Source organism: Leptonychotes weddellii, chromosome 5, assembly GCF_054177405.1.
Source record: "Leptonychotes weddellii isolate Sample4059 chromosome 5, ASM5417740v2, whole genome shotgun sequence".
NCBI classification, from domain to species: Eukaryota; Metazoa; Chordata; class Mammalia; order Carnivora; family Phocidae; genus Leptonychotes; species Leptonychotes weddellii.
In genome coordinates, this window is record NC_138373.1 from 32,675,870 (window position 1) to 32,700,685 (window position 24,816).

Here is a 24,816-nt window from a genome sequence, read left to right on the forward strand (position 1 = left end):
ATCCCAGGAGTCCTGGGTCTCAGGGAGGGGGTGAGGGGTCCAGGGACTTTGTGTTTATGTTCAGCTTTTTTTTTAAAGATTTTATTTATTTATTTCACAGAGAGAGATAGCGAGAGCAGGAACACAAGCAGGGGGAGTGGGAGAGGGAGAAGCAGGCTTCCCACTGAGCAGGGAGCTTGATGTGGGGCTCGATCCCCGAACCCTGGGATCATGACCTGAGTCAAAGGCAGACGCTTAACGACTGAGCCACTCAGGCGCCCCTGTGTTCATCTTTGCCCCCAGCTCAGTAGGCAGCTTCCAGCAGGCTCGGTCACCTCCGCTGTGACATGAGTGAGTTGGGCTAGTTAATTTCTAAGTTTCCTTCCAGGGCTACAAACCTCCAATGCAAAAATAACCAAAACAAGATGAAGTTTGGGACCATGAGTGTGAGAACCCAGGAGTGGAGCCCATCTGTTGCGAACTTGGTGAAGCCCTTTGGGAGAGAAGGTGGAAAGATCTGCATCTTGGCATCTGGATAGCAGTTTTGCTGGAAGGGTCTTTGGGCCGGAGTACACAGGGCAACACACGGGGCAGAGTAGTCATGTTTTCGCTGCTCTAGCCTCTGCCCTTGGCTTGGTCTTCCTCCATAACCTTCTCTGAGCAGACTGGGGGGCAAACAGCTTCTCTGCGGCTGGAGGTGAGATCTGCTAAGGACGCCTTCTGAGCAGGTGTGGGGGAGGCCGGGTACCGCTAACAGGGGCGAAGGGCCCGCCTGTGGTTGCACAGACCCTTCAAAGCTGCAACAACATTAGCTCTGATTTCAGCCGAGCAGGGCAAGCGAAGCGCCACTCAAGCGGAGCTAGAACCACTCTTGCTCCATCTCTGTGGCTCCGTCAAAGCTACTTTCTCAAGGCCCGAGTCATTTCTTTTTTTTTTTTTTTTTTTTTTATTTTTTTAAAGATTTTATTTATTTATTTGAGAGAGAGAGAATGAGAGAGAGTACATGAGAGGGAGGAGGGTCAGAGGGAGAAGCAGACTCCCCGCCGAGCAGGGAGCCCGATGCGGGACTCGATCCCGGGACTCCAGGACCATGACCCGAGCCGAAGGCAGTTGCTTAACCGACTGAGCCACCCAGGCGCCCCGGCCCGAGTCATTTCTGAAGGGCTTATTGCTTTGCTCCCTGGGCTCGCTTATTCCAAAGACAATGAAGACACGTTGGCACAGTGGTGGCTTCACCTGCAGCGTTGCCACTTCTGAGAGCTGCCACTTCCTCCAGGCAGAGCCTCTCACCCGCTCTCAGATGCACGCAGCCCACAAGTGCGTCTGCTTAGGCATCCTCCTGGGGTGCATTTGTGCTGGGGGCAACACGCATGGTCACCTCCCTTCCGTGGTGGATGGAAGGAGTCTGGGAGGTTGGGGGGCGAGGAAGCTGTGCATGGCCTTGTTTCTGGGTGAGTCAGGGCTGACTGGAAGTGGGGGTCAGTCACCACAGGAGTCAACATGGGGCTCAGCAGGACCAGATCTGGGCCCCAGGAGTGTTGACAGCTGAGGCCCATTCCCGTCCCAGGCCAGCTGGAACCTCATGGAAAAAATCAGGTTACCTCCAGCATGTCCACAACTCCTCGTCTGAGCTGCTTCTGGCTGGGAGAAGGGGAGTAAGGAGAAGGAGCCCCAGGCAGAAAGACTGTTCTGGCCCACTGACCGACCCCCCAGAAACAGAGGGTTGGAACGGGTGGAGTGAAGGTGAGCCAGCTTGGCGCCTGTCCGAAGCTTGTTCTGTTTTGGCCCACTCAGTGAACTTGGGATTTGGCCTGGCATCTTTGCTCTTCTAGGAAATTAGTATTATTATATCTGACATTGAAAGATGCTTTCAAACATCATCCGGGGCTTAAAATACTTTGAAGGGGATAGCAAAGGAGGTATTATTACCCGCATTTTATGGATGAATGGAGTTGCTGCAGGGGGAGTGAGGACCAAGGTCACACTGCTGGTTAGTGAGACACGGAGGAGCTCTCCTAACTTCTGACCCCATCCAGGGACCGGTCTGGGTCTGGGTCTCGTGGCAGAGGGCAGCCCCGAGATGTGGTCCTGGCCCAGGCTGGGCAAAGTGTCAAATCCATTTCCAAAGCTCAAGAATCAAGCAGACCCCGCCCTGCTTCCATGCCTTGGGGATGCGGTGGATCTGGTAAGTCATTGCTCCCCTCACTTGCAAGCCCAGGTGGCTCTGGCCGGAACTCAGGGCAGCCATCTGACCAGGACCTCGGGGAGCCACACTCCCAGTAGGTCTCTCCCCGGGTGACCAAAACTCAACCATCAGCCCTCCCAGAGGTCATCCTCCAGACTCCAGGGAGACTCCACGTCTTTGGGTGGGGAGGGCCAGCCACCTGTCTCGGGATCTAGCATGTACCTCTCCCTCCTGCCTTCCCTCTCCCGCCCAGATCTGCCCCTCTGAATGGAGGAAGTATTGTCCAATGACTCCTACAAGGGTTTCTGTCCACTTCAGGCAGGGCTGATCTCTGGGAAAACTGGGTTTTCCACAGGCTATCCCTTTAATAATTGAGTCACACCGAGGGGTGAAGACTTCAGGTTTTACTTCTTCCAGAAGTATTTGCCTTTGGAAAGTGAGTGCTCATCTGCATTCATGAATCCTCTGGGCATTAGCAACAAGAATGTGTATATGTGATGGTTGTGGGATTGTAGGTGATTTCTTTCCATAGCCCCCAAAGCAAGAGTTCCCAGGAATTAGGGATGGGGAAGAGGGGAGTGGAGTTCTGTCAATTTTCTGGACTTTATGGGTTAAAAGCAATTGTCTTGAAGTCTAAATCCTTTTTAAAGGGAGGAGGAAGAGGATGGACTAAGAAGCTGGCTCACCCCCTCTCCTTTCTGGGGGTTGGTGGCCTGGTGCCAGGAAAGCCGATGAGGCTCAGTTGGTGAAGAGCTGGCTTCTAAAACCAGCTCACGGCTGATTGGTTTAACCAGCCCTGTGGCCTTGGGGCAGCCACTCCTCAGAGTTTTAGGCTGCTGATTAGTGAAATCAAACCACTTGGTCTGGTCTGTGAGGGGGTCCCTTTTGACGCCTAATCCCATGGTTCTCTCTGATTGGTGCCCTCGTCATTGTGTCCTGTCCCCTGGGTGAATCATTTTGGGGCTGGAGTCCAGCTGGGGACTAGCTGTCCTGGTGGGATTAACCTTGACTTTAGCAGCTTGGCTGGGAGGACAAAGAACCTTCCCAGGATGGCTGCCTCGCCCACTGTGCCCTGGGTCCCTTGTCTGGGGGGAAAGAGGTAAAGGCCAACCAAATGGCGAGAGAGAGGGTCCTGGGGTTATGGGAGGATGTGGACACTTCCCTTCTAGGGTCCTCGGCATGGGCATCTGCAAAGCTGTCTGAAGCCTCATCCAAAAAGCCAAAGAACAAGGGGCCCTGAGTGGTGAACATTTACTCTGTAAATAAGGTCAAGAAAAAAATGCGACCCCCAAAGAAGCTGCTGACCATTGGCCCAGTCCAGGAGTGTTCAGAGACAAGATCAAGGACGCGGGAGGGGTCTGCCACTCTGGATCTGCAAACTCTTTCTGAAGGGCTCTCAGCTGCACTTGAGGCACGACCGATGAGCTGTCTGTGTGTTTGGGTGAAGGACAGCCTGGTGAAAGACCTGGGACCCTCTGGATGCAAGACTGGTGTTCCTGACTCCTGGATACAGATGTGTCCAAGGCTAGAACTAGAAAGTGATTGTCCCCCTGGGGCCTTATTACGGATGACTCATCTGCGTAACTGTGTATGCGTGACCGCCAAAGATATTTTGCCTGTGTGTGACTTGGACTCCGTAGTTTCAAATGGATGAAAAGACACATGGAGGATAACCTTGGCAGAGCCTTAGAAACATGTGCTAAGGAGTCTTGGACAGGTGGGATTGAGTTACCTTCTATTCCGTGGAGGCACTGAATAAATTCAGCACCTAGAGGTGGGATCAGAACAGGTCAGCCAAACAAAATCTCGGGTTCTGACCTTTCTTCTCCCGATCTCCAGCTTCAACACAGACTCCCTGACACCTGGCACTGAGGGTGGCTCAGAGCAGTGGTTCTCAAATGTTGGTGCTCGTTAGCATCACCTTCTGCAACACGCAGCTTCACGCTGTCCCGCCCTTGGAGACTGGGCGTCTGTGCTTAGAAAGCCCCGCAGGTCTTGGGTGCCGCCCGCACGTGGCCAGGGAGCTCCGCTTGGTTTCTTGGCCTGAGCTCTAGCCCATTCCTGGAATGCTTGTTGGGCAAACAACTTGACTTCCTTGTGTCCGCTTTCTCAGAGGTTAATAGTCCTTGCTTCCCATGACTCAGAGGGCTGCCGGGAGGAGGGAAGGGGAACGTAAAACTGCTTTGGGAAGCGTGAAGTTCTGCGTGAAGGCGAGACACCGCCCAGCTCAGTGCCTGGCACGTGTTGGTCAGCAAAATCAGCAGATGCTGTAGTGGGGGCTCCTTGGGCTTTTGGGGAAAATGATCAAGAGGAGGCTAGTGGGATTTTTAGGGATAAGGCAGGAGAGGCAGGAACAGTGGCTGTCATCCCCCATCCTTAGGCCCCCCCCCCCATCCTGTCCCTGGGAGGCACAGACAGATCCAAGGGAAGCACCTGGCAAGAGATAAAGGGGTGGCTGAACCCCAGCTCCTTCATCTTCCCACACCTCTGAGGCACGTCGGTGGAGCCCTAGCCTTCATGGGTCGTGATTTGCAAACTCCGTGGGGGCAGAACGAACTGTGGACTGAGAGCCATGAACCTGGGCTCTGTCCCAACCCTACCCTGACCTTGGGAAAGTCTCTAAAGCTCCCTGCCAGACCTTCCCCCCACTGCACTTGGACTCGGCAAGGCCCCTGGTGACTCCACAGTTCTGAGTCCATGTGGGAAGTGCTTTGGAATGGGTTAGGAGCTGGGGAAAAATCAGGTGTTTTGTTGGTAGTAGAGAGAGGAACTGAGCCTGGAGCCCCTGTTGGGGCTGTGGATGTGGCAAGCTGCCGAAAGGCTGACTCCAAAGATAGCAGAGGCAGTGTCGGGAGAGAAAGCAGAACTGGTGTATGCCATGCTCTGCGTGGCACGCGGGCCTTCCCGTGATCTGTGGGGTTGAGCTGGGGGCTTGCTATTCGTGTACTCTGATGTAAGCACCCAGGCCTGTCCAGGCCAGGGCGGCTGCCTTGGCAGCAGCACATATAGTTCAGCACTGTGAGTCCCGGGGTAGACCAAGACTCATCTCACCAGGCTCTCAACCCTTGCAGGGTGCCTGGGGTGCCCTGTGCCCTCCCCCACCTCCTCCAGGGGCCACTAGGGGGCTTCAGCTAGATGTTGGGGAGATCAGGGAGGGAGGGAAGACACTGGATTTAATTTCATGGAATTGAACTGAATTTAATCAGAGGCTCTTGAAGCCTCTGACTGCCTCCCAGAGGAGATATCAGGCCCAATGGCACAGCTGCTTCCTGGGGATTGGGCTCTGGGGGCCCAATGGCACCGCTTGTTTCATTGAGAGATTTTCCATCAGAGTTATTTTTAGTCTGGGAAGGAAGGTCACAGGGCATGAAGGCATCACCCTTGGTCTTTTTGCTCCAAATTGCTTGGCAGGTCAGTGACAGCTTGACACTAAATCATAAAAACCAGGGAAGGGTATGGATGTATACACACACACATGCACATTTTTGGATTCCTGTCTGGGGCCCAGGAGTGGAAATACACAACAATGTAAAGTTCATGATAAGCCCCCAAAGTCTGGGGTCCTCATCTCCCTTGGGATTATGTAGGCCTTTCAGCCTTAGCAGGGACAGAGGGTGTTCTGAGAATATTAGAAACACCACAGGTGGTCAGACCCAGAGTGTGTTCCACCCACCGTCCCCACCACCATCCTCACCATCATCATCACCATCCTCACCATCCTCACCATCATCATCACCATCCTCACCATCCTCACCATCATCATCATCATCACCCTCACCATCATCACCACCACCATCCCCCTCATCACCACCATCATCATCACCATCCTCACCATCCTCACCACCATCATCATCACCATCCTCACCATCACCACCATCACCATCATCATCATCATCATCATCCCTACCATCATCATCATCAATACTAGAGGGCAATAGGGGCCTGTGGAAAGGGCTAGATTCACCAGAGAAGCCTGGACCATTGCTATTCCAAGGGTGAATGCCAAGCCTTGGGTGACTCATCCAACTTGGGAGCCCCCAGTGGGCACATTAGTAGGAAGGGGCCAGGAGCAGAAGCCTTGGGCTCAGGGCCTCAGGGCTCAAGATTGTTTATTAGTGGTTTGCAGCTTTGGCTGCCTAGTAGAATTACCCAAGATTTTTTTTTTTTTTTTGTTAACGTCCCGATGCTGGGGATACAGCCTAATTCAATCAGAACCTCTGAAGTGGGGGGAGGAGTGACACCAAGAACTGGGTGATTCCAGTGTGCAGCCAGGGCCCAGAACCGCTGGGTCAGAGGCATTTTTATCAGGTGGTATAGACCAGTGTTTCTCAAACTAATGTGGAAACGTATCACTGGGGCATCTTGTGAAAATGCAGATTCTGATTCAGTGGGTCTGAGCTGGGGCCCGAGGGTCTGCATCTCTACCGAGCCCCCCGGATGATGCTGGTTCTGTGGGTGCCCAGACCACGCCCTGAGTAGCAAAGGTGTACCACCCCACTGTAGGGCCAGGCAGCCTCCTTTGCTGCTCTGTAGTTAAATGGCTTCAGCCAGTTGCCAGCTGTGTGTTGGGCAAGGCATTCAGTGTCTCAGATTTCAGACCTCTCAGCTGTAAAAATGGGGAGAAGAGTAAGACTTGTCTTCCAGAAGCAAGTGAAATGAAGTAAATCGAGTAAGATCAATTAATGTCTTATTTACATAAAATGCTTAAGCATTGCCTGGCATACTGAATAATTGTACAAATGTGTCTTATATGAGATATATTACATGTATCTTGCTGCTCAGAGACTGTCAGTCTCTTTGGGTTTAACCAATTTCCTGCAGTAGATTTTTCTCTAGGGAGTTGGGGGTGGGGATGGGGGGATGGGGATGCAGGCAGAAGAATTAACAAATAAGGAAAGAAAATTTTAATGGGTAATGTGCAGCTCTTCCCCAGAGGGACCAGAGATTCTTATTGTACCCAGATGTCACCACAGACCTCTTCATGGCACTTTCTGTGGGCTGGGCACTGGGGAACACAGGGAGGATTATTAACGCCTTGGCTCCTGTAGTCCAGACGTGGAGAGAAGGTGTGTGCAGGGAGGGGCGAGGTCCCAGTGAGAAGGGGTTCCCCTGTGCACCCCTGAACACAGGTTGGTGTAGGAGGCCTGGACGAGGAGTAGACGGTTCTGTGTTCCAGTCACCCATTAGCCACCTGTTGTCTTAGGCAAGTCAAAGACTTTCTCTAGACCTTCTGAAATGTGTCTGATGGTAATCAAGGAGATCAGTCGAGGTCGTGAACTGGAAAGAGTCCTATCAGTGTAAGCCGCTCCTTTATAAATAAAGGCACCCGAATTTCCTCTTTCTGAATTTGACAGCAGGTTGCTGCTGTGGGGAGAAAATATTTGTTATTGGCCTCTGGAGGTTGCCCCAGCTTTCAGGGAACAAGGTGGGTGGGTACCCTGAGGCAAGAGGGGCACCCCAAGATGTGGTTTTTCTTTGTGGGAGGCAGAGATGGGAATACCAGGCTGTCCCCAGCGGAGGTAGGATGCCACTTCCTCAGAAAGCATCTTTGTGAGTTAAGGGAGTCCCCGGGGCTGTCTCAGCTACCCCAAGGCAGGGGGCCAGTCCTCCCTCGTCCCCCTCCTGGAGCCTCCTCCTTAAACAGGTCCCAGCCTGGGTAGGAGGGGACAGAAGGCATAGAACCCATCCTCTCCCCTAGCCCCATTTTGCACATAAATCCCACTTATCCCCTGACAGAGGTCTCTGGCACAGACTAGGTCCCCCCCTCACTCCTGCTCTGCTCTCTCTGTGCCCTCAGCTCTCTTGGTAAAGCCATGGGCCCTTAGAAGGGGATCCACCCGGAAGGCCTAGCCCTGCCCGTTTTGGGTATCTCCTCCTCCTCAGGCCATGTTCCCTCTAATTTAAGCTAGCAAGGCCAGCAAATGCCTGCCCTTAAGGGGACAGAGTTGGATGTGTGACTTAATAAGGCCGAGAGCCACAAGTAATCCCCTAAGTACTTGCCCTGTAACCTGAGATGATCTGGCCCGAACACACCTGTTTTCGCTCCTTTGCTGATAGCAGTATAAAAAGCATGCCGGTTAATGACTCTAGGAACTGACGAGGGGGTGGAATGTCCAAGCATCTGTCCTATCGTGGAAAGATCTCCTGGTGAGCCTGGCTGCACGTGCCTGCCGCAAGGGATCCCTGAGTTTCCCTCCTTGTGGTGATCAGGACCCAGTGGAGGCTTGAGAGGTGGGGCTCTCGGGGCAGCTCAGCCGCTCACTCCCCGAGGGATGGACAGTGGGTGGGAGGGAGGCCGAGTAACACCCGCTCTGCTTGCCTCAGAAGACCAGGGAGGGAGGTCCACATCTCACTCCCGGAGGACAGGAGCTAGGTTGCGTTAGACTCTTTAGAGAAGTGGAGTGAGTGCCAACCCTGTGAAACTGACCAATGGTGTTCTAATCATTTAGAACTGCAAGTTTCCGCTTCGGGTGGCACAGAAGATGTTGGCAATTTGTTGGAGAATCATTTCTCTGCTGGAGAAGCAAGTCTAGAGGAGAAGGAAAGGGCGCTTTATGCGGAGGCGGCCCCTCGAGAGAAGACCCTGCTCCTTCACTCCCCGGATGGCAGGGAGGCTGAGAGCTCGGAGCAGACAGCCGCTGGGGCCCCTGCCGGTGACGGCCCAGGCTCTGGTCCCGAAGTCAGCCTCTCCAATTCCTCAGCCTCAGAGTCAGCTGCCCCTGGGGACCCTGCGGGGTCTGGGGAGGAAGAAGTGGGCCCACTCGGAGCCAGCACCCTTCCAACAGAAGGGGAGGGCGGGCCTGGAGAAGAGCTGGGGTTGGGAGAGGGCCCAGGACAGGAAGGGGCTGCCGGGGAGGCCAAAGGGCAGGCTGGGAGTGGCTTGGTCCCTGAGGAAGCTGAGGAGGTCCGAGGGGACCACCCTGCGCAGGGGGCAGCAGGAAGGACTGCACAGCCGGAAGTCTTGGGAGCTTCTCCTGGCATGGAGGTCACGGAGGTCCACACCCCTGAGACACGACAGGAGGACAGCCCAGGGCCTGATTGGGAGCCAGAAGTGCCAGATGGAGTCTTGGACATGGACACAGAAACCAAGAAGGGGGCCGAGGACCGGGGGGAGCCCAGCCCCAGCCCAGCCTCGGAGACCGGCCATGCACAGAGCTCCGAGGCAGGGGGCGCCCAGGAGGACCACCCCCCCGAGGGCCAGGCACCAGGGCCAACCGAGGAGGGCCTGGACGAGGCCTCCTCTGAAGAAGAGAGTGGTGACCATAGTGGAGGCGAGGAAGGAGGAGCTCCATCAGAAGAAGAATCTGAGGAGGAGAGTGGTGATGGGGAGAGTTCAGAAGAAGCAGGGGATGCTTCGGAGGAAGCCGAGGAACCCCAGGAAGCAGCGGGAACTAAGAGCCCTGGAGATGACGAGGGGACCCAGCTGAGCTCCGAGGAATTAAATACAGGGCCCGAGGGGGACGAAGCAGAGGAGTCTAAGGAGGGGCCTCAGGGTAGGGGATCACCAGGATAGCTCTCAGCACTCTTCTTGGAAGACCTGTGTGTGGTGGGACAGGCAGGGGCAGGGTGGGGCGGGAGAACACCCAGCCAGCTCCGGGTTTGCTGGGTGGAGGCGCCGGCCAGGATGCCTGGCCCATGGGGTGCCTTTGGGCCGCTCATGAGCCACTAAACCCTGTTGGGAGGGACCAGTGGGAGGCTGCACCATGTAGGGCCCAGAATAACCTGGTCACTTCCGAGTGAGGCCCTCTGGAGCCTCCCTGTTAGGGTCCCTCAATCTACTTTAATGTGGGCCAGTGCCTTAACCTGAAGGACATGGGACACAGTGGCAGGTTTTGGGGCCCTGTGGTGGCAGGCTGGTGGAGAGAGGTGTGGGTATGGTGTGTTCTGGAGCTCCCTGGGTTCTCCCCTTGAAGACTAGGCTGGGTCTGGTGGGGTGGACGGGGACCAGGGTCAGGATGGTGATAAGAAATCTCAGGCTGGCTGGGACTGATGTCCTGCAGGACTGGGGGATGGGGCACAGGGGAGGGCAGGGCCATCACTGGAGATATAGTGCATCCTAAGGATGGCCGGCGCCCCCCCAGGCCACATCCGAATATGCTGGCCTGGACCAAGAGCGGCCTTCAGGATGGAGGACCTGAGCTCAGTCCTCACTTTCCAGCATGGCTCCCCCACAGATTTCCTTGCAGGATTTAGTTTCCACACTGCTTATTGGGCACTTGCACCCTCCACAAGGGGAAGGGCCTGCAGCCAGCCGCTGGCTCCCCTTTTCCCCTGTCCCTTCTGTGCTGCATCTGGGGTTGGGCTGCCCCGGCAGATCTTGGTGGAGAATCACATTCCTGAGGTGTTGCACGAGGCACAGTGATTCTTCTTTGCTCCCATCCCTTGTCGAACTGGTCTCCCCTGCCCCTCATGCCCAAGTCCATCCCACCCGGTAGGCCTACAACGTGGGCACCCCTGCTTGGGAGCCTGCAGGGGGTCACCAGGGCATCTCCCACTTGGTCAGAAGCGAGGGTTGCCCTCCCCCCCTCTGGCCCAAGACATCCAGCTGCAGCTCCTCCCACCCAAGCCCCATAGTAGCCTGTGTGATCCTGATAAAATGCTCATTTTTGTCAGGTCAGCTGTTTGCTTAGAGCCCCTCCCTGGCTGCCAGTGCTCCTAGGAAGTAACGCAGACTCCTATAAATGGGTCCTGTCTCTTGCCCCCATCTTACCTCCTGAACTCCTCCCCTCTGATCTCAGCTCCCAGGGAGGGTTTCTGACTTCCCAGCTGGGATTTCGTAGGCACACATCTTAGCCAGGCCCCCATAGCTTCTGGAATCTTTCCTGCCATAGCCACAACACTGACTGTAATTATCACCTTACTTTCAAGATGATTTCTCCCCCGAAAACTCCGCAAGGGCAGGAGCTATGTCTGTTTTGGGCACCACTGCATTCCTAGCATGGAGCTCAGTCCTGACCCATGGTAGGTACTCAGTCCGTATTTGTTGAATACGTGAAATGGATCATGGAGTTTAGCAGAAGTTGAGTTTGGATTTTCAGAGTCTCCTCGAGACAGAACTCGGTTCAGTTGAACTTGGCAAGCCTTCCTGCAGCACTTCCTTATGCCCTTTCCTGCAAAGAGCAAAGCCCGGCTCTTAGCTTTGCCCTAACGCTGCTCTGTCCTTCTCTCCCCAGAAGAGGCAGAGGATGTGAGTGAAGAAGCCCCAATGAGGGACCGCTCCCACATTGAGAAAACTCTGATGCTGAATGAGGACAAGCCAGTGGATGATTACTCTGGTAACCAGAGGAAGGACTTGGGACTGGGGCTGGGTCCAGGGCTGGGCTCTGAGGCCCACAGGTCCCCAGGGCTGAGAGCCCTGGAGATGGGGGGCTCTGTGGAAGAGGCTCCCAGAGCAGTGTCCAAGGCCTGGGTGGGGGCTCTGGATTGGCAGGGAGGAGGAGAGGTGATCCAAGCAGAGGGAACAGGGCCAGGGTCGAGGACAAATCCCAGTACTGCCGCCGGGGGCCGGGTACCAGCCTTCATGCGGTGGCCAGGGAGGTTTGCTAATGAGAGTTCATCCCATCTGCTTTGGTTTTTACAGTTTATAAAGCCCTTTTATTCCTGGCACTTCATCCTCAGAATAACCCAAGGCTTTCAGTGGGGCTCATGTCTCCTCTTCATTGAGGAGCTAGCTGGAGCTCAGAGCAGCCTCGGGTTTGCACGGGTCTCATGGGGCGCACAGCTAGAGAGGAGCAGTGAGAAGGTCGGGTCTAGACAGCCTGGCTTGGGGCCCCAGTTCCTCCTTCTGGGCCTCACACCCTGCAGGCTCCCTGCCTCACCCTGGGAGTTGCTTCTCCCTGGAGGGAGAAGAGGATCAGGTTTAAAAAAAAAATAGTGCAGGAGGTTTTGAGGGTGGGAGGGAATGCCTTTTGGTTAACGATTTCTGAGGGTTGGGATGTGGACCAACTCCCTCCAGGAATGCTAATGTATGGCCGTAGAATGAGGCTGCCAGCTGGGGGGAGGGGTCCTGCAGAGTGAGCCTGGACCCTCTCCTTCACCCTCTCCCTTCACCCTTCTCTGCCCCCAGTGGTACTGCAGCGGCTTCGAAAGATCTACCACTCATCCATCAAGCCCCTGGAGCAGTCTTACAAATACAACGAGCTACGGCAGCACGAGATCACAGGTACCCTCGTGGCTGATGCTGTTTGCTTAGAGCCCCTCCCCCGTCCCTCTTGAGCTGTGTGAGTGGCGGGCGTGAGGACACGTGGAGCTGAGCTCTCCTAGATCCCCCCCGGAGGCCTCGGTCCCGGGATCATCCTTCCCCTGCAAGGGTACCCATATCTGCACAGGGTTTGGTGGAGACCACGTTGTTTGCGTGCGCTCATGCTTCAGTAGTACAGTCATGGTTTCCCAGTTTCCATCTCTCCTGTGCTGAACAGCCCCCCAGGGCCCCTGACTGCGAAGAAGTCATGGGTCAAGTTCCCTAATTTGCCCGGAATCCTTTTTTTTTTCCTCCTTATCACTTCTTCAGTTGGCTTTCCTTGGGTCTGGATTCATTTTCAGAATAATAAAAACAAGGGATACTTGTTGCCAAAAAGAAATCAAATAGTGGAAAACAGTACGGATTGAAAAATAAAAATCCCTCTCTTGATTTTCAGCGTCTCCCCTTCCACTTCAGAGACTCCCTCTGTTATAGTTTCCTGCAAATACTTCCAGACATTTGCTCTGTGCCTGTGAGCAAACACAGGCGCGTCCCTCTCTGTTTGCGTTTTGCCCGATGGTATCACAGCGCATGGTTGTGGGTGCGCAGCCGTGCTTTGCTCTTTCTGAGCCTCTGAACGCACCACTCTAGGTAGTCATTGTCCAGCTGACGGACGATCGGGCATTTGCCACGTTCAGTTCCAAAAACGTTCCAAACGCGACTCTGATTGCTAGGTATTTTCGTGCAGATCCATTTGTAGGACACATGTTTCCAAGTGCAACAATGGAGTTAAGCATTTTCGTAGTTGTTGCCAAGTCGCCTTAGGTCGGACCAGTTTGTGGCCACGATAATGGTCTGTGAGAGTCTTGTTCCCCCGCAGCCGTGCCCTTTTCCCGAGCTTCTCCTCTCCGAAAACTTTCATGGTGGTGTCTGGTTGAATGGTGAGTGGCGTTACACATCTCTCTCTCTGTGAACTGGGGGTTTCTGTATTCTCTCATGTGATGCTCTCGATGGCTCTAAAGTGGGTAGGGTGTTTAGGCTAGACATTATTCCCGCTTCACAGAAGAGGGCCCTCACGCGAAGACACCAGGGATTCGCAGCCTCCCTGTGTCTCACCTGTGGCCTCCTGCACATGGCAGTAGCGCCCCCTGCTGCAGACAGCTGAAACAGCAGTCCCCAGAGAGCCCGTTTCTGGTTGGTTTCTGGTTCGTTTCTGGTTCGTCTCTGCTGGAGCTGGAAGGTCCAGTTCCCCTCATGTCTCCCAGGCCTGGGCCAAAGACATTCTCTGTAGCATCTCTGTGGTTGTAACTGGGGATTCCTGCCACCCTCTCCGACTGCCTATCCCTTCCTGTCCTCAAGCCAGGGGCTGACACCCAGAGATGCCTGCAACTCATCGTGAGTGTTTTCCGGCAGGGAGGAATGGGGCGGGGCCGTGGTATCAATTTCAGGCAATTATATATGGCCTGCCATTTATGAGACACCGTCTTGGTCTTCTGGGACTAAGTTTCACCTTCGAGAAAGAAAACCAGCACCTCGGGTGCCTGGGTGGCTCAGTTGGTTAAGCGACTGCCTTCGGCTCAGGTCATGATCCTGGAGTCCCGCATCGGGCTCCCTGCTCAGCAGGGAGTCTGCTTCTCCCTCTGACTCTCCCCCCTCTCATGTGCTCTCTCTCTCAGATAAATAAATGAAATCTTTAAAAAAAAAAAAAAAAAGAAAACCAGCACCTCAAGAAGCAAGGTGCAGAACAAGAAGAATACTGTACTCCTCTTTGGAGAAAAAAGATGGGGAATGTGATATCTGCTCCTATTGCTTGGATTGCATGCATTAAAATGCCTGAAAGAATACGTAGTGGGTGTTATGGCCTAAGCGGATTGGGGACAGGGGTGGGAGACTTTCACTCTATACCTTTTTATACTTCTGATTTTTGAACCAAGAAATTAAATACATCAAAATGGAAAAAAAGAGTGTCTACTGTCAGGGCCTATGTGCCGGACTCAGGGAGACAAAGAGGTTGGAGAACTTGAGGTGTACGTGACACTGGGTTGGCCCCTGTGCCGTGGCTCAGAGACGAGTTGCAAGAACAGACGCCTGCGAGTCAGCAGCCAGTGGTCTCATCCCCCCCGCCCCCCGGCCCCCGGTTTTGAAAGCACTGGAGGATTCTGCTTTCCCTTCTTAGGGACCCCAACTGGTGTGGCCCAGGCAGGGTGCTCTTCCTGACATTGGACACAGGGCCCAGAAACCCAAGAACTACCTAGTCAGTGCTTGGTCCTGGGACCTGGCAAATAGGTCATGGTCTCTGGAGGCTAATTTGAGACTGGCCCGGAGCCCAGGGTCAGGCTGAGCCTGAGGTAGGATGTCAGGGGGCCCCCGTCCAGGATGTCTAAGATTGTGTGAGCCTCTTTCATGTCTTTTTTTTTTTTTTCTGTTCCCGATCCAGATAGCAGAGGGTTTGTTTGTCTTTTTTTTTTTTTTACTTTTTTTTTTTAAGAGATTTTATTTATTTATTTTACAGAGAGACAGAGAGAGAGCACAAGCAGGGAGAGCTGCAGGCAGAGGGAGAGAGAGAAAAAGGCATCCTGCTGAGCAGGGAGCCCAATGTGGGGCTTGATCCCAGGACCCTGAGATCACAACCTGAGCTGAAGGCAGATGCTCAACTGACTGAGCCACCCAGGCGCCCCTTAAGACTTTATTTTTAAGTAGTCTCTACATCCAATGTGGGGCTTGAACTCACGACCCCAAGATCAAGAGTTACACGCTCTGCTGATGGAGCCAGCCAGGCGCCCCCAGGTAGCAGAGTTTTAACCTCTTCCCCTGTGGTAGTTCCCTTCTCCCCTTCTTATGAACCGTCCCCCAGATGCAAACCAGGAGGCCTCACCCACAGTGAGCTCTGAGTTGGTGTGTTTGTTGATGTCACTTACCTCCTTCTGGTGCCCGTGTGCCAAGGATCTGTGTAAGGCCAAAATCACGTCTCCTGGTATCTTTTAACTGGGTGATCACACACTGCCACGGACTGCCACACCCTGCCCGGCCTGGTGTAGAATTCTATAACTCCGTCAGATGGGCGCGGGATGCGGCGGGAAGCACTGGGTCACTCCTGTATAAACTTTGTCAGTCACTTCCATGTCTAATTCCTGCTGCCTGCAGATGGGGAGATTACTTCCAAGCCCATGGTGCTGTTCCTCGGACCATGGAGCGTTGGCAAATCCACCATGATAAACTACCTCCTCGGGTTGGAAAACACTCGCTACCAGCTCTATACAGGTAATAGTGGGATTCTCTTGCCTGTGTGTTGGTGTGTCACTGTCCTATGTGAAGGCATGATGAAACAGTCATGTGTGTCTTCAATAGAATGATGAGAATTACAAGAAATCAGCAGCTACAATCCGTGTTCACAGGAGCATTTCTCACAAGGGCCAAGAGGTGGAAACCACCCAAACATCCATGGATGGATGAATGGATAAACAAAAGGGTCTATCCGTATGATAGAGTATGGAGTATTATTCAGTCTTAAGAAGGAATGCATTTCTTTTTTTTTTTTTTAAAGATTTTATTTATTTATTTGACAGAGAGATAGGGAGAGAGGGAACACAAGCAGGGGGAGTGGAAGAAGGAGAAGCAGGCCTCCCGCGGAGCAGGGAGCCTGATGCGGGGCTCGATCCCAGGACCCTGGGATCATGACCTAAGCCGAAGGCAGATGCTTAACGACTGAGCCACCTAGGCGCCCCAAGAAGGAATGCATTTCTGAAACATGCTACAACATGCATGAATCTTGAAGACACTATACTGAAATAAGTCAGACACAAAAGGACAGATACCTTACGATTCCACTTACGAGATGCCTAGAGTCATCCAATCCATAGAGACAGAGTAGAGGAGAGATTACCGGGGGCTGGGAAGGGGGAATGAGTGGGGACAGTTTCAGTTTGGGAGATAGATGGTGGTGAGGACTGCACAATGGTGTGAATGTGCTTAATGCCACTGAATTGTACACCCAAAAATGGTTAAAACTGTCAATTTTGTGACATATATTTTACAATTAAAAGAAGAAAGAACACACTAGCTTAGCAAGCAGGGTATCCAGTTCTTGGGGTAAGTCTGCCCTGAAACCCCTGGCTTACCCACTTACCTTGTAGTAGGGTCTCTGTCGCAGAGGTGACCGTGTCCCAACTGACCTCGTGCCCATGTGTGCAGGTGCTGAGCCCACCACCTCTGAGTTCACTGTCCTCATGCACGGACCCAAGCTGAAAACCATCGAGGGTATCGTCATGGCTGCCGACAGCGCCCGGTCCTTCTCACCCCTCGAGAAATTTGGCCAGAATTTCCTAGAGAAGCTGATTGGCATCGAGGTTCCCCACAAACTTCTGGAGCGAGTCACTTTCGTGGATACACCAGGCATCATTGAGAACCGCAAGCAGCAAGAAAGAGGTAGTTGAGCGGTTGTATCTGAACAGCCTGAGCTGTGTCTTAGAAGACCATTCGACAGGGGGTGGTAAGCAGACTGGGGAGAGGAAAGGTGGCCAGCGTTGTCCAAGATGAATTGGATCCCTGTCCATGTGTACTTGACCTCTGGTTAACTTGGGTTCTGGTTTGAACCTGACCTCGAACTCTTCCTGGTCCAGTGTCTGCTTGACCAGGCCTGCTTGACCAGAAGCCTGTATTAGACTTCCCAGCATTCTCTTCTAGTGGGAGAGGAGTGCCACTTTGGGCCCAGCAGACACGTGGTTATGACAGAGGCCAGTGAGTATCACCATGACACAGGGCTGTCTGCAGAGATGAGTCATCACAGGGCATTTGTAGGACTATAGGCCCAGATGGTGGATCTCACTTTATGGTTATAACTCTCATTTTGGTTTCCTTACTATTTTACTACTAGTAATAATATTGTCACTAATAATTATAATAGTAAATTAACCTTTATTCTTCTATTATGCATCAGATAATTGTATGCATTACTGGTTGATTGTTGTAGAAAATTTTCAAGACAGGTATTCCTAGTCTCCTCATTTTGGAAATAAGTGGAAGGAATTAAAATATGTTGAGCACCTACTGTGTGAGAGGCAATTTAATTACGTGCTTTCCTTATAGCAACATCATAATCTTTATATCAACCTAGGTATTATTGTTTTTCTTGTCATTTTGTAGCTAAGATGGTACAGCTTGGAACTGGGCTGGCCAGTGGCAGAACCCAAATTCCAGTCTGGGTCTTGGGCCAGCTCCACATTGCTTCCCCCTAAATAGCATATCCTCTCTTTCATATTCTTCTAATTCCCTGACTTCAGCCCTTCAATGTCTTTGCCACTGTCCCATATCTTTTTAGACAGTAGGAAGATCTCCATTTTGAAAAAGTATTTTACTTTCCTGGAGCCTTGGGTTCCATAGATTAAAACAAGGATCAGGCTGTTCTTGGCTGAAGGCTGACAAGGCGCAGGAGATATGCAATTAATTCTTTTAGTCTTTGGAAGCCCAGAAAATCCCTACTGCCTTTATTCCCTTCAACCCAGGCAATGGTTTGGTTCTGGAAGGGGGCACAAGGGGCTTAGGGTGAGCCTGCTCAGCTTGACTTCTTGCTCCCCCCCCAAGGTTACCCCTTCAATGATGTGTGCCAGTGGTTCATCGACAGAGCGGACCTCATCTTTGTCGTCTTTGACCCAACCAAGTTGGACGTGGGTCTGGAGCTGGAGATGCTCTTCCGCCAGCTGAAGGGACGCGAGTCCCAGATAAGGATCATCCTGAACAAGGCCGACAACCTGGCAACGCAGATGCTCATGCGGGTCTATGGGGCCCTCTTCTGGAGCTTGGCCCCGCTCATCAATGTCACAGAGCCCCCGAGGGTTTACGTCAGCTCCTTCTGGCCACAAGACTACAGGCCCGATACACACTGGGACCTGTTTCTCAAGGAAGAGATCTCTCTCCTGGAAGACCTGAACCAGGTGATCGAGAACAGGTTGGAGAACAAGATCGCCTTCATTCGCCAGCATGCCATCCGGGTCCGCATTCACGCCCTCCTGGTCGACCGCTATCTGCAGACTTATAAGGACAAAATGACCTTTTTCAGTGATGGAGAGCTGGTCTTTAAGGACATTGTGGAAGACCCCGACAAATTCTACATCTTCAAGACCATCCTGGCAAAGACCAACGTCAGCAAGTTTGACCTTCCCAACCGCGAGGCCTACAAGGACTTCTTTGGCATCAACCCCATCTCCAGTTTCAAGCTGCTGTCTCAGCAGTGCTCCTATATGGGGGGCTGCTTCCTGGAGAAGATTGAGCGGGCCATCACGCAGGAGCTCCCCGGCCTCCTGGGAAGCCTTGGGCTAGGGAAGAATCCAGGTGCTCTCAACTGTGACAAAACAGGGTGTGGCGAAACCCCAAAGAATCGCTATAAGAAACACTAGGTCATTGTGTCGCTGTTCTGGGGTTCCTGTTGGTGGATAAGCTTGTGTCCTCTCTGAGAAGTCCTGGTTTATTAACCCTTTGAGCCACACTGGCAAGAATCTTTACACGCCGGAGATTTGGGAGTTGAGGCCAGTGGTGGGGGAGGGTGCAGGTCAAGGGAGGCCAGAGGAAACTGTGAATTACAGTGTGCCCGTCTTGTTGCTTCAGTGGGGGGCCTGACCGAGGCAGGTCAGGCCCTGCCTGCTTTTCCTGGGTCCTATCGCAAAGGGACAGAGAGCAGCTAAATTCTAGCGTATACTGAACTTATACTGAGGTGATGAGCATCCAGCTGAAAGCAGCTGAAATTCCTTTTGCGCCCTCTAAGCTGGGAAAATAGGGAAGACTTGATTTCTGTAGGGCTGCTCACCTCCTTCGTGGCTTCCTCCCACGCAGTCTCCTGCTGGTCCTCCAGCCCTCGCCTGCTCCTCGCTTGGGTTGGCTTCAACAGGGGACAGTCTCTTGGGTCAGAATCCACCTGGGTTTCGAGCCTACCCCCAGGCCCTCCTCCCTGCTTCCTCTCGGGGCGGGGGAACGGTTTAGGATACCAGAACACTAAGAGAGAACAGGAGTCCCCCAGACTAGGAGACAGAGCTGCCTCCCCCCTGCCATTTCTCCGATGTAGTCTTCTAAGCCGGCTGGGAAGCTCGGTCCCTTTCTCAGCCCCAAGAGGAGGCTGAGTGTTCCATGCATTCAGGTAATTGACTTCTTGGAAGTGACTTCAGTGAAACTACCAGAAGGGCTCAGAGGGTTAATTGGTTTGCAGTGTGTCTTTGTCTATTGCATGTCTTGGAAAACTCAGACCCCAAAGGCGTTGGGTTTCAGAGGGGATGATGGAAACCTTGCTCCTTTTCATGAGGGTATTCTCTGGGCAGTCCATCTCCCCCAGATGAGGAGGAGGCGGTTTCCAAACCTTCTCTGCAGAGACGCTCTGCGGAAGGGTCGTACCCTCCTGGTTTTCATGCCATGGCTTCCCCTTTCTTCTCCATTCGCTGATGTGCCAATACTCAAAACTCAGAGTGATTTCCCACGAGTCAGAACCAGTGCCAGCCACTCGGTGTGGGTGGCAACCAAGGCTTCACATTCGGTTTTCCACCTGAACTTGACACTGATTCGCACCAAACATACCACAGGGCAGCCAGGGCCTTCAAATACGGACGGGTGTGAATATGCGTGTACTGCCTTGTCCAAGAGAGCTGAGGGAGACAGCAGAGGCCAGCGGGCATGGAGAAAGGATGCTCTGTGAGGCTGCTGGGCAACCCCGGAGGGCAGTGGGGGATGGAGGGAAGGAGCCTTTTGACGAAAAGTAGGTGGGTTGAACAGTTCGTGCAAATCCAGGAGACCTGGGCCAGGGCTGCCCGGAGTGGCACCTGCGGCCTCGTGAGCCAGCCTCACTTGGGAGCGAGCCATCTGGGGGGCTTCACCATGAGGCCTAGGTCAGGACCCACCAGCACCAGGGAGTCACCTTGGACCAGAAGGAAAGCGTAGATGAAGGCAGATGGGAGGCACTCTGAGGACGAGGTCATGGAAGCAAATTGCTGATCAATCAGATTAGGTCCCCGTGGAGAATTTGGAATTCCTGCTTCCCAGAATGATTAGCACTCGGGTGCATGCTGCAGCAGGACCTGGAACCTCCCACAAGAAATCCAGAGGCCCCAAAGCCTCCAGGATATTGTTTCTAAGGACAGAGCCAAGCAGAGCACCAGGGGCCTGCTGGGGCATCCAAGGAGCCTGGTGACCAGGGCCTGACGAGCTGCTTTTCTTCTCATTAAAAACCAGCCCTTGCCTCACCTCCCCATCACATCCCCTCTCACCTTGCTCCTTAATGTTCCCAATGTCCTCGAGCATATCAGGTTTTCTCCGTGCAGTGGGGCCGTACAAAGTACAGAACTGTTACAGCAGCCGATGCCCCCGTCGCTTTGGGGGAAGCGAGTGCAAGGAGGCCCATACATTCATACAGGATCTTTGTTTTCGTGGGGCTGGGGCCGACATTATCATTGTGATCTTTTCTCCCTTTCTTGTTCCATCCATTTGCCTTTTCTTACTCGTTCCTCTGCTCTCTCAACCTGCCTTTTCTCTAAATGGCCCATAGGCTGGTCAGCGGGTCTGCCTAGGCTTTCAGTGCTGTTTGGGCCCCCGCTCTGTGGATGTGGATTTCAAGCAGAATTCTGACTCTTTGCGGAGGAGGGAGATTGGGACCTGGGGGTAAATTTAGGATCCAGAGATTCCCCCCAAGAGGAGTTATCTGTAAGTATTTGTGCCTGAACAGTTGCTGTTTCTCTCCAAAGTGGAAAGTTTCCAGTGTTCTTGCCGTTCTGATTTCATCAGGGAGGAAATCTCAATAAAGTTCAATTTCTCTGTGACACCGCGTGCTTTCTCATGGTCTCCGGCCAGCCTAATCCCTTCCTCTTCCTTTTATCTAGTAGTAGACTGATTTTTATTAAGACTTGTTTTTCTTTTTTTTTTTTATTTATTTATTCATGAGAGATAGAGAGAGAGGCAGAGGCAGAGGGAGAAGCAGGCTCCCCGCGGAGCAGGGAGCCCGATGCGGGACTCGATCCCAGGACTCTGGGATCATGACCTGAGCTGAAGGCAGACGCTTAACCGACTGAGCCACCCAGGCGTCCCAAGACTTGTTTTTCAAGCAGTTTCAGGTCCACAGCAAAACAGAGAGGGAGGTAGAGGTTTCCCACACACCCCCTGCCACCACGATGCACAGCCTCCCCCACTCGCAACATCCCCGGTGGAGTGGAACATGTGTTCCAACTGATGAGCCGACGTGGACATGCCAGAGTCACCCAGAGTCCATATGTTAGGGTTTGTTCCTGGTGGTGTGCATTCTGCGTGTTTCGACAAATGTATCATGATGTGTCCATCCTTATAGAATATACGGGTATTTCCACTGCCCTAAAAATCCTCTGCACTCCACCTGTTCATCCCTCCCGTCTCTTCCCAACCCTGACTGCTACTTTCTAAGTTTCTTAGGGATAGATTGACAATACACGAATTGCCCACTTGTGTTTTAGACACCCCCGTGCCTTCTTCGCTAGACCCTTCCTGCTTCCAGCCCCCCAGTGTCAAAGATGACCTTGAAACCCAGGCTTCTCATTGTAGGATGGGAAACGAAGACATGCTCTCTCCTCAGCCCCTGGCTGTCATTCTCCCTGGTGTCTATGGCACTAGCCCGTTCATAGGAACTATGGAAGCTTCTGTCCCCAAGACTCTCAGAGAGGCAGATGCCGCTACGTCCATGTCCTCAACTACGCCACTGCCCACTTGGTAGCTGAAGATTCTGGGGAGGGAGCTGGAGGGTCTGTCCTGAATGTAAGGACGGTGCCTCCCCTTGGCTTCTGTTGAAAGTGGCGCTCTCCACAGAAGGACCCCGGGCTTCCTCCTTGTACTTGTTTTTAATGAATCCTTACCCTGTCCTTGACTCCCCGAGCAGAGCTCCTTTACTTTGAAATGGAGGACTTCACACTGATTCAGAGCGTGTTTGCAAAGGAAAGACCTGGGCCCTGGGGAGTTGGTGGGAGGTTGGAAATATACGGGGGTGTGAGAGTGAACAACATGCCATCGTGAGGGGGTCAGCACAGGGAGGATGCGGAATTGGTGGCCACCTGCTCTGGGTTTCCTAAGTCGGGAGAGGCTGATCTCAGGGTGGGATGAGTAGGGCAGTGTGGCTCATTGCCTCCCTCTCCCTTGCCCTCCTCCTGATTCGGGGGTCCACAGTCCACAGTCAGCAACGTAGTAGCCTGACCCAGCTCACACCACTGCTGCCCTCCCCCAGGTCAGCTCTCCTGCCCATGACAGCAACCAGTGTTTTCCTATGACTGGGAGAAATACGGAGCGTTTTCCTGGAAAACAGAAGGTAGGTGAGGTCTGTTTTGAAGATAAACATCACACACCAGAGCCTGCCAGCATGTTCAAAATTGTGCTATTTCACAAGCCTTGTACCCTACTGACACCTTTACATTGTCTGCCATGAGGACAGCCAGATGCCATGGAGAAAGTAAAATCAAAGACCATTCTAAACCTAGCCAGGTGATCTAAGGGGCCTGAACGGAACGAGTGTCTTCACAGGGGTGTGTATGTATGTGAATATGTGGGGGTTACCTGTGGTTATATGTACAAGGGGCGTGCAAATGCCTGCATGGAAAATTGGCATGTGTGCGGAAACCAGTGTATATGTGAGTGTTTGTGGCCAAAAGATCTCTGAGTATGTAGCACGGTGACCAGCATGGAGGACTCTACCTCCGTGCCATCAGAATGAATGAAAGAGTAAGTGGGTTGGGGGGGAGTAAAGAAGGTGTCTGTGTACTGTATGTTGTGTGTAGAGGGTCCTTGGGGGGGGAAGGTATGTGTGGGTGTGGCTGTGAAGAAGTAATTGTATGAATGACATGTGGATGACAGATTATGGGAGCATTGGGCATAGGCAGGTGTGTGCATGGGGAGAGCCAGATGCCCTACCCAGGGGGGAGACCCAGGAAGACCCAGCCATAGGAGGACACCTCTGAGGCCCTGGCTTTGCAGTTGTAGGCCCCCCCCCAACCCAACCCCTCAGCAAACTGAGGGGAAGTCGGAGCCTTCAAAAACTCACAAGCACTGGCAACATTTCGTGCCGATTCTACTGTCTGTGACATTTGGCTCAAGCTTTTCCCAGTCTAGGGAAACCTTGATGGCAATAAAAAAACATAAGAAAAACAAGAAAATGAGAGTAGAGACACGAATTTGCCTGTAGCAAAGGTGTATCCCACAGGTTCTGAGGTATTATTCCCTGTACCAAAGGTTAAAAAAATAACATGCATAAATGAGCATTTTCTGTGAGTGCTTGCATTGTGGAGCATGTTCTCTGTTTCCACATCATTTCACTGGGGGAAGAAAACCAACTTCTAGGGTCCCCCTTTTGCCAGGAACTGGGCTAGAGACCAATAGACATTCCCACAGTTATATCTGATATGATGAGGTAATTCTAACAGCCATATGCCAGGCCACATGATAGGTGCTTTATGTGTATTATTTCGTGTAATGCTCACATCGCCCCACAGGTAGGGAGCTGTCTCACATGGAAAAGACCAGAGACCCCGGAGTCGGATTGCTTGGGCTTCGTCCTGGGCTCCAGCACTTACTGGCTGGGCAGCTCCAGGCAAATGACACAGTTGTGTGCTTCAGAATCCTCAGCCATGAAATGGAGATCCGAAGAGCCCCTCTCTCTGCGGGGCTGAGGTGAGGATGAGATCACTTAAAACAAGCAATGTGCTAGAAGTAGTACGCAGCCCACAGCAAGCATTCCATGCATGTTATTATTATTCATATTTTACTGATGAGGAGACTGATGGTCAGAGCGGTGGGGAGGCAGCATGTGGAGGTGGGAGGGCCAGAATTCCATCTGAGCCTGACTCACGCTATGGCAGGCGAGGTTACTTGCCCAGGGTCACATTTGGTGACACTGGTCTTTCCGATCCCAGGGCCTTTCCCTCCTCTTCAGAAACTGACAAAAATGCAGAATTGCCTGATTTTTTTTAATGGTCCGTCAGCACCTTGAACCTTGATGGTAATGAAATTTTAAAACACACGTAATTTGCATTTGAAAATTTATTTATTTAAAAGATTTTATTTATTTGAGGGAGAGAGAGCTTGAGAGATCACGAGCAGGGGGGAGGGGTAGAGGGAGAAGCAGACTCCCCGCTGAGCAGGGAGCCCGAAGCTAAGCGGAGCTCCATCCCAGGACCCTGGGATCATGACCTGAGCCAAAGGCAGATGCTTAAGCAACTGAACCACCCAGGTGCCTGCATTAGAAAATTTGTTAAGGTGGGGCATCTGGCTGGTTCAATCCGTAGAGCATGCAACTCTTGATCTCAGGGTTTTAAGTTCAAGCCCCATGTTGGGTGTAGAGCTTACTTAAAAAAATAAAATCTTAGGGGTGTCTGAATGGCTCAGTCAGTTAAGCATCTGCCTTCTGCTCAGGTCATGATCTCTGGGTCCTGGGATAGAGCCCCGTGTTGGGCTCCCTGCTCAGTGGGGAGTCCGCTTCTCCCTCTCCCTC

At 52.8% G+C, this 24,816-nt stretch overlaps 1 protein-coding gene across 3 annotated transcripts in view; it reads left to right on the top strand.

Moving 5' to 3' along the window:
- The window catches only part of SRL (sarcalumenin), a 35,707-nt gene extending 14,571 nt beyond the window's left edge, over nucleotides 1-21,136 (top strand). For 2 of the 3 annotated variants that reach the window (XM_081820166.1, XM_081820167.1), the window contains exons 2-6: nucleotides 11,338-11,439; nucleotides 12,231-12,326; nucleotides 15,489-15,605; nucleotides 16,536-16,769; nucleotides 17,925-21,136. In XM_081820166.1, coding sequence (XP_081676292.1) covers nucleotides 11,338-11,439; nucleotides 12,231-12,326; nucleotides 15,489-15,605; nucleotides 16,536-16,769; nucleotides 17,925-18,736 — 1,361 coding nt within the window. In that variant the 3' untranslated portion in view covers nucleotides 18,737-21,136. Of the gene's footprint in view, nucleotides 1-8,613; nucleotides 9,658-11,337; nucleotides 11,440-12,230; nucleotides 12,327-15,488; nucleotides 15,606-16,535; nucleotides 16,770-17,924 lie in introns of all 3 variants that reach the window. The other variant, XM_081820165.1, reaches the window with a different exon arrangement.
- The last annotated feature ends 3,680 nt before the right edge of the window (nucleotides 21,137-24,816 follow it).